Source organism: Nannospalax galili, unplaced genomic scaffold, assembly GCF_000622305.1.
Source record: "Nannospalax galili isolate Female #2095 unplaced genomic scaffold, S.galili_v1.0 scaffold734, whole genome shotgun sequence".
Classification (NCBI taxonomy): Eukaryota; Metazoa; Chordata; class Mammalia; order Rodentia; family Spalacidae; genus Nannospalax; species Nannospalax galili.
Genome location: NW_008337073.1, coordinates 5,158,337 through 5,167,727, shown reverse-complemented (window position 1 = coordinate 5,167,727; position 9,391 = coordinate 5,158,337). Strand labels below are relative to the sequence as shown.

Below are 9,391 nucleotides of genomic sequence, written 5' to 3'. Positions count from 1 at the left end.
TGGTCCTGTCTGTTTGGTGTTCTGTATGCTTCTTGTATTTGTATGGGCATGTCTTTCTTTAATTTTGGGAAATTTTCTCCCACAATTCTGTTGAAGATCTGGTCCATACCATTTTCGTGAGATTCTTCTCCTTCTTGTATGCCTGTGATTTGTAAGTTGCATGTTTTTATGGTATCACACAATTCCTGCATATTCCATTCTTGTGATTTCTTAAATTTTTCATAATCTTTGCTTGAGTGGTCTAGTTCGTCCACTTTATCTTCCAGTCTTGATACTCTGTTTTCCATGTCATTCATCCTATTGGTGAGGCTTTCTCCTGTCGTTTCTAATTGGCTTACTGAGTGTTTCACTTCCTTCTTCATTTCTTCTGTCTTCAGTATTTCTCTTTTCTGAATTCATTCAGAAGTTTATCCCTCTCTTCCTTCAGCTCTATGATTACCTTGTTTGTGTGTTCTTTAAATTCACTGAATTCTTTTATCATATTCATCATTGTTCTTTTGAGTTCCATGTCCTGCATTATCTCTAGGGGATTCTCATTGTGCTCCTCTAGAGGACTATTGGTATTTGGTGGGGATATGTTATTTTGGTTTTTCATGTTATTATTTTTTTCCTCTATGATTTTGATATGTGGATTTCTCTTGTAGTTTCTGGTTCTTGTGTGAGACTCAAGCCTTCAAGTTTAGGTCTGCTTCTTTTTGTGAACTTTATGTGTCTTTATGGTTTACTTTTTGGGCATGAAAAGCTGGTTCATCTAAGCTTCCAGTTCTCTCTTTTAATTTTATATTGGAGTGGCTGGATTGCTTTTGTCTTTGGGAGTTCCCACAGAGTCCCAAGTCAGATGAGGGTCAGATGCTTTCAGCCTTTTTCCTAAGGTCTGGATCCCTCCAGGAGTGATTTTGGCCTCAGGAATTTGGGGGTTGGACTGGCCTGGGAGCCTGGCCCAGGAAAGATGTTGGTCTAGGGCAGCTGGTGGCTGTGCCACCCAGAGATGCAAAGGTAGATGGGGCGGGAGGCGGCCCCAAGGATTCCTGGGGACTGCACTGAGGAACTGGGTTGTTCTGGATGCAAAGGATCAGGAAGACGAAAGGTCAGCCCCCATGTCCTGGAAAGAGGCCCAGGGAAGCAGAGGGAGGTGAGGGTGGGGCCAGGCCCAGAGTGTTCCTGGGGACCTGAGAAGGCACTACGTTGGTCTGGATGCCAAGGATCAGGAAGCAGTATTGGTTCCCCTGGTGTCTGGGTCCCCAAGACAAGGAATGGGACAGGACCCAAACTAGGAGGAGAGACTGGCAGGGGAGATGGGAGGGTGAATGAGGCTGGGGGAGTCAAGGCACGGGGAGCATGATGGTCTTACCCCAGAGAGAGGCCTGCGGGTAGGAGAGAGCTGTTTACCTTGTTTTTATTGAGCATTGGTTATGATGCTGATGACTGGGCAAGTCTCTGGATCAAGAGGTAACTTAAGGCCTTGTCCATGCCCTGGGTAATTCCCACTCCTGTGAGGGAAGGATGTACAAGTGTGATTAACTGGCCTGGTGCAATGAATTCATTTTCTAGACATCTTATTTTGCCCTGTCAATGATCATTTCAGGTATTTTTTATGTTCTCCCCAAGTTATCTACCTTTGTCATGTATTTGCAATCTAAAATTTGGCTTGACATTTTAATAAAGGCCTGGCTGACGTTGGCGTCAAGGAAGAAGATTACTTGTACAATCTAAAATGCTGGGTTCTGCTTTGAAAATCAACTGCTGTGAAGTATCCTCAGATCTCTCAGCCTCACCAGATAGTTATGACCACTTTTTTTTCATAGAAACCTCTGGTTTTTTCCTGTCTTTATTTGTAAAGATTGTTTTTGTCCTTTAAATAGTTGGAATTTACAGGGATCTTTAAAATTTACCCCCATCTTAGTCATTTCAGGGAGACCTCTGTCACCAACAGCTAGAGTAAGCATACCCCAGTCCATCAATCATATCATTAGTGAGAACACTGAAGACACCTGGCCTAGGCCTCCCACCCACAAAACATGCCCGTAACTTGGGCCAGGAAAAGCACACTGCTGTGTAGACAAACTAGAAACCTTTACATGCTGAGCCAGTGTTACTCAAAGTAACCACCTGAGGAGCCACAGTCCCAAGTGATGCTCCTGGAAAAAGGGGCTCCACAGCCAAGTAAGTTTGGGGACTGGCTCATCCTCAGGCTATACTTAAATGCATACTGCAAATGATGGTTAGCACGCTGAGTTGGTGAAGGACTGTATTTAATAGTGTTCCCCCAGGATAATTCACATCTATTGGTAGCCATTCTTTTATGTAATCTCTGTGTGTATCCACATGTGTGTGTGTTAGTAAGGGATGCCTTTATAGCTTGGCATAAATGTGGCAGACAGAAGAAACCTTGGGTGTCAATCCTCACCTTCCACCTTGTTCGAGACAGGGTCTCTTGTTCACTACTACATATCCCAGACTAGCAGGGCCTTGAGCTTCAGGGGATCCTCCATCTCTGCCTCCCATTTTGCTCACTGTAGGAATGTCCAGCTTTACATGGGTTCTGGGTATCCAAACTCAAATCCTCATACTTGCATGACAAAGCTTTACCCACTGAGCCATTTCCCCAACCCTTTTTCTGTAATTCTATTGAAAGAAGAGAACATTAGTTGTTAACTGTTAGTGCTTAGGTTCTGGGTCCTTTCTTGAGCTACTTATTACTTTCAGTCTTTCCCATATAACAGTAAAGCAGGCACTCTTATGGACAAAGCAGCTGGGCAGAGAGATGTGAGGGGTTTATCCAAGGTCACACAGATAGTAAGGAAAATGACAGAACAGGAGTAGAAACCCAAGCTTTGGAATCCATTCGTTCCACTTCCTCAACAGCATGGTTCTGAGCAAGATGATGTGGCAACAGAGGCTTTGTCTAGCTGCTGGATTTCCTGGTGACTCACCCGTTATGTCACCCCATTCGAACTCGTCAAGTTTGGCTTTTGAAGCCAGTGGTGGACCTGTGGTTTCCTTCTGCATTTGCTGTACAACTTTATTTCTCCAGAGATGTTTAGAAACATTGGAAAAAGAATGGAACAATATAAGTGGCCCATGGCTGTACAGAAACTTGGCTCCTTTCATTACTTTCTAGCCAACTGGGATCTTTGGTTACAAGTGAAGGTTATTTGATTTAGTTTTCACTTTTAAGATGAGTAGATTTTTTTTCCCTATTGTATCTTAGTACCTTCTTCTTTAGAATGACCTCTTACTGAAATTTCCCTTTTATAAAACCCAGCTTTTATTTTTTTTGTTTTGTTTTTATGGTGTTGGGGATGGAACTGAGGGCCTGGGACATGCTAGGCAAGTACTCTACCCTGAGTCAGACCCCACAGCCCTGAAGTGTAGTAGCTCTTCTATGCTATTTTCTACTGCCATTCACTATCCATCTCTTTCACTGTTTCTTTTCTTTGTTGTCATTTCTGTGTTAACTACACCAATCTGATGCAGCATCTCTATCTCCCTAGCTGCTGTGGGGGTGACCAGGCACAAATCAAAGGAGCTAAGCCGCAAGCAGAGTCAACAGCTGGAGCTTCTAGAGAGTGAACTCAGGAAAGAGATACGTGATGGTAGGCTCCAGAATTTCATTTGTAGAAAAATAAGCCTACTTTACTTTTAATTTTTCCCCTTACATGGAGATGACTATGTAATGAGAACTGTTTGTGTATAATAGAAGACAACTAAACAGCAGGGTCTAGGCCTGGCTTTGTGTTTTATTTCAGCTCTTCTCTGCAGCCAACCAAGTAATTATCTATTGTTTCTTCTTTAATGAAAACCAAGGTCATACTCTGTGTTAGACAAAACAGCAGAAGATCTTATCCATTGTTTGCGGAGTTAAAATATTGCTCTTGGGATTCTGTTTTGCAGGCTTTGCTGAGCTGCAGATGGATAAATTGGATGTGGTTGATAGTTTTGGAACTGTTCCCTTCCTTGACTACAAACATTTTGCTCTGAGAACTTTCTTCCCTGAGGTAAAAGAACATTGATCATATTTCTAAGGTTGAGTCTTGAATAATAATGAAGGTGTTTGCTTCCAAGGTGGCTGTAGAGAATACACTTGGTATAAGACGCTGGATTAAGTTTGAGCCAAGCAGGGAAGAGGATAATTATTAATTGCATTGATTAGAGTAGAAAGCAGCATCGGGCCACTGGCGATTACTCTTTGCCCAGTAACAAAACCTAGTAGAGGCAGAAGTTTACAGTGATCATTTTTGCTTTATTTTTACTACCAGTTTAGAACTGAATTTCTAGCTTGGAAGTGAGCTAATTCATTTAAAAATCAATAAATTGTGGGCTGGCCAAATTGTTGTGTTTATCTGCCTGACTTACATTGCTGCTACTAGATTATTTACTATTACTTCTCAATTGGAAACAAAAAATTAGGCGCAATCAAAAGGGAGGACAGCAGACACGTAAGGAATTTGAGTTGGTAATAGGCATTTGTGTGTGTATGTGTCTAAGTTAATATTATTAATAACAGTTAAACATCCTTGCGGTGGGCTTTTACCCCAGTGAGTAAAAGCACTTACCATACGAACCTGATAACCTGAGTTCAGATTCCCAGAACCCAAGTAAAAGTTGGACAAAGTCTCAACATGGAGGGGGAGAGGTAGGTACAAAGCCTCAGCTCTACCCGAGGAGCTATTAGCAATCAATAGCTGCTGGTAGATGGGGAGTCAGTTTTCTTTAAATATGTGACACTGGGTAGGTTGAGCACACTCCAGGAGTTAGTGATATAAAGGTTTTATGGTTCTTTTTGGCAGTTTTTCTTTGGTGGATCTGCTTGTAGCTTCCTCATTTAGTAGAAATAGCTGCATGAAATGATTGATGAATTGTTCTAGAACTGTGAGGACTAGTGTGCAGAGCCCTTTGCTTTGGGGTCTCATCTCTGTTCTGACACCTCCATTTCCTCACTCGCTCAGCCTTCTTCATTCACCCTCCCTTTCCTTTGGCAAACTGCTCACTCATGTCTCATCACTGCCAGGTCCTGATAACCCCAGCTCTGCCATGTTGTTCTGGTGACCCCAGAGAGACCCAACCTCTGGAACACTGATCAACCTCAATGACCATATTTAAATCCAGGCTTGTCAGCAAAGCCAGGAATCTCTCCCAGCCAAGGGAGGGATTGGTCTAATGTTACCAGAAGCATCCAGGCTCTGTTTGGCCCGAAGCTTAGAGTTCAAAAACCCAGACACAATAAACATAGTAAGCAATTTCCAGCATTGCTACAATTCTAGCAGTGGACACTGATATGTTATGCTCTGTCTGGGGGTTTGGATGCCTCCATGAGACACTAGCCATTTTTGTGGGGGAGCTAAACCTTAGTAAATCAAGAGCTTGTAAATCAAGAAGGCTATAAATAAGACTTCAACTTTTTGTACTTACCCTCCAAGAATATCAGGCGCAAATATTTGCTGTTTGCTGTCTCATCCAGTCCTATAGCATCCCCCGCCCCAGGGAGGGAGAGAGGTTCAAGTTCCCGAGTCAGGGTGATATACAGAACCTCTGAGAAGGTTGCATTGCATCACAGGTCCTATTTCCCAGCTCTCTGAGATCCCCATTAAGAATTTAATAGCAATAAAATAACGGAGATTTCCACCATCGACATGAAGTACTGTGTGGGCTTTTACAGTTAACGATTGCCCTTGAGTGCTAAATAGAGTAATCTGTGGCCTGAGAAAGAAATTTTCCTATCTTCTGAATTCAGTAATCAAGGACAAGACAGAATGATGAGTGTCAGTGAACACTGTTGCAGGTTGGGTGTTTCCAAATAAGAGGAAAGAAAAGAAAGAAAACCATTAAACAGTGCGGTATTGTTCCAGAAGAAGAGAGAAATAGTTGTAAGGAGCCAAACTGGTTTAAATCAGGGTTCAGGACAATCTTGAAAGGCAACCGGAAAGCCATAAAAATGGAAAGTGGAAGGAGTCATTTAAGAGAAGAGGACCCAAGGAGAAACAAACAGGAGTTTGTCAGAAGTCTATCAAAGAAACCTAGGTCAAAATTGAATTTATAATAAAGAAGAGAGACAGAGAGTCAGAGACAGAGAGAGAGCTACACACTAGGACCATGCCACTTGAGATGCAATGTAAACTGCAGATGAGGCCTCGTGTTAGTTAGGCACTTTACTGACTGATCCAGGAGCAAAATCTTTGGGACTGGAGCTTGGGTGCTAGAGAGAAAACTTGACAATCAATGCCTCCCAGACAGCAGGCAGCAAAGCAAGAGGGTGCCAGGGCTTTGACAACTCTCTGCCTCTCTGGCCTTCCTATTACCTTTTGCTGTCCATTAGATGGATTTGTTGTTTGAGGGCCTCAGGTAGTGCAGGCTGCCCCCAAAATCCCCAATGTTGCCAAGAATGACCCTGAACTTTTGGCCCTCCTGTAGATGGATTTATTTTTGTTTTTCTGAAAATAGGAGAATAATTAAGGGTAAGCAGAATATGCAGTCTCTTGGAAGAGGAAAATTTGAATGAAAAAAGGAAAAACTTTTGAACCAGAGACCGAACTGTTGGGTCAGCAAGATGACTCAGTGGGAAAGGTGCTTGCCACCTAGCCTGACGATCTGAGTTCAATCTCCATGACTCACTTGGTGGAGGGAGAGAACTGATTTCTACAAATTGTCCTCTGACCTCCACATGCAGTGTAGCATATGCATGCCCACATACATAGATACTCTCTCTCTCTCTCTAAAAAATAAATAAATAAGTAAATGCAATAAAAATGTTTAAATTGCCATTTATATAAAATTGGTTCACCAGGAAAATATTAGGGAGTAGAAAATGCACACCTAGGGTCTGTTTATTTCTGTTTATTTTTCCCCCTGGGAGTTTGACCAAAATAATTTGAGGTATTCTGCTTTGGCTAACAAATTTGAAAATATAAAACAAGATTTTCTGCAGGAGAAATTTACTCTATTAAGATATAAACTTTGCCCAAAGTTTCAATTATTATTTAAAAAAGAAAGAAATCTGAATGTTTGAGTTCTATTTTATTTGGTTGATTCAAAGTATTACCCAATGTTTTTAAATTGTCATTATTAGCTGGGCACAATACACTCTTGTAATTTTAGCATTCAGGAGACTAAGGCAGGAAGATTGGTGTGAGTTTGAGGCCAGCTTAGGCTATATAGTGAGACCTTGTCTCAAAAAAAATAATAAAGTGTAATTATTCCAATAGGATTTGTGAGGTATTTTTCAAAAACTCAAATGCAGAAGTCTATGTTTAGGGACTACATAGCACAGCACATCAAAACATTTTCTAGATTAGGGAAGAAAAAACAGAAGTGGCTGAGGCAGGGCGCTGTGTGCTTGGCATTTATCCATTTCATTTTCACATTGAGCCCATGAGGTAGGAACCACCTGTTCCCATTTTACAGATGAAGGAAGTCACTTGCAGAGGTTAAATAACCTGTCCAAAGTCATGTGACCAGTATGTGATAAGCCAGAGCTTGACCCCAAATAGTCTGGGTCCAGATTCTATGCTTTTAATATTCTATTCTGCCCCTTTCTTAAGGACATTATAGATTGAGACAGCAGATGCTGCTTTGCCAAGACTTGTAAAACCTCCCCAGCATTGTTTGCCATATTCTTAGAGGGTCAGTGGCTTTGAGGAGCACTCTCACACTTGTATCATCTTCCACCATCTCTTCTTTACTTTTGAGTCAGTTCTCTTTAAAATGTGATGCGATCTTCCAAAAATGGGACCGATGTACACTGATAATTATTCTTCTTAGAGGCTTCCAGAAGTCACTAGTGTTTCTTGAGAGCCGAATCACTATTTATTATGTCTTGGAGACTACGAAGTGAGTGCAAGCCCAGGGGCTCTTCAGATTAGCAAATCATGTCTCAGCTTTATTAAAACAGACTTGGGTATTATAACAAAAATACACTATTCATTTCCTTTGGATGTGATGAATAATAAAAGTGTCTCCTTCCTCTCAGTCAGGTGGCTTCACACACATCTTCACTGAAGATATGCATGTAAGTCTCTAAGTTTTCATTTTTAGCTCAGTGACTTGCCTTTCAGAGTGTTATCATCCTCATTATCATCTCCATTATTATTATTACTTTGATTTTGTATTGTGGGTTTTTTGGATCATGAATTCAATATTAAATAATTCATTGTCTTGGAAAACCCATTGTGGATCTAACTTTAAACCTGCACACTATGCTATGTTATATTAGTATATATATAACTTTTTTTCCAGAACAGAGATGCCAATGACAAGAATGAAAGTCTCACAGCCTTGGATGCCCTAATCTGTAATAAAAGTTTCCTGGTAACTGTCATCCACACTCTTGAAAAGCAGAAGAACTTCTCAGTAAAAGACAGGTAAGTGTCAATTCTTCTGTAATTTGAAAGTCCGTAAGCAGAGACGTTAAAACCTAAGCTCCTGCAGGGCCTGGTGGCAACATGTCTTTGATCACAGCACTCAGGTGGCAGAGGCAGGCAGATCTCTGAGTCCAAGGCCAGACTGGTCTACATAGTAAGTTCCAGGCCGGCTGGAGCTACAGGGAGGACCCCCCCCCCCAAAAAAAGCCTAAGCTACTTATTTTTGCCATTGACACATTGTCAAAATGCTAGGAATCCAATTCAAGGCTTGTGCATGCTAGACAAGCACTCTCCCGCTGAGCTGCATCTCCTGCCCTCAACATTCTTGTTTCCAAACCACTTCCCAAATTTTAACATGCCCATTTCCAGTGGCTTTGACAGCGTGTTTGTAGTCCTCTTTATGCAGGTCAGGTTACACCACCCTAACACAAATTCTGTCTTGAAGATATACATACATACAACATGACCCTGAAAAACCCTAAAATACCCCAACACTAAAAAGAGAAATAAAATCTTAACCAAAAAAGCAGAAGTGTTATTTTTTATTTTAAAACCACCCTGAATTTTTGAGAAAGAGCTCACTTCTTATGCCACTCTAATTGAAGTGCTGAAAACACAGAAAATGTTCTGAAGTTGAAACTGATGTGTAGTTTCATTATTTATTTACTTACTTCTGGTCTTACATACCCTAGGCTGGCCTCAAACTCTCTATGTTGCCAAGTTTGACCCTGGATTCCTGATCTTCCTGTGTCTGCCTCTCTATTGTTGGGATGACAGGTGTGGGCCACCATGCTCAGTATATGCTATCAAACCCTGGATTCAATGCATGCCAGCCAAGCAGTCTACCAACTGAACTAAATCCTCAGCTCTGATGTGTAATTTTATGACTTAAGAACAGAACTGATCAGAACTTAAACAGAACATAAAACAGCTCCCCAGAACACAGCACCCTCTTGCCAGCAAGCTTCCATGGAAACCACCATCATGTCCATCTGAGTCCAGAGCTAATGGCTCATGGAGGCTCTATTTTTAAC

At 41.6% G+C, this 9,391-nt stretch overlaps 1 protein-coding gene across 1 annotated transcript in view; it reads left to right on the top strand.

Moving 5' to 3' along the window:
• Plxnc1 (plexin C1) overlaps positions 1-9,391 on the top strand; it is a 162,803-nt gene that overhangs the window by 111,594 nt on the left and 41,818 nt on the right. The window contains exons 16-19 of the mRNA XM_008832087.3: positions 3,495-3,596; positions 3,895-3,998; positions 7,967-8,005; positions 8,233-8,357. Coding sequence (XP_008830309.1) covers positions 3,495-3,596; positions 3,895-3,998; positions 7,967-8,005; positions 8,233-8,357 — 370 coding nt within the window. The remainder of the gene's footprint in view (positions 1-3,494; positions 3,597-3,894; positions 3,999-7,966; positions 8,006-8,232; positions 8,358-9,391) is intronic.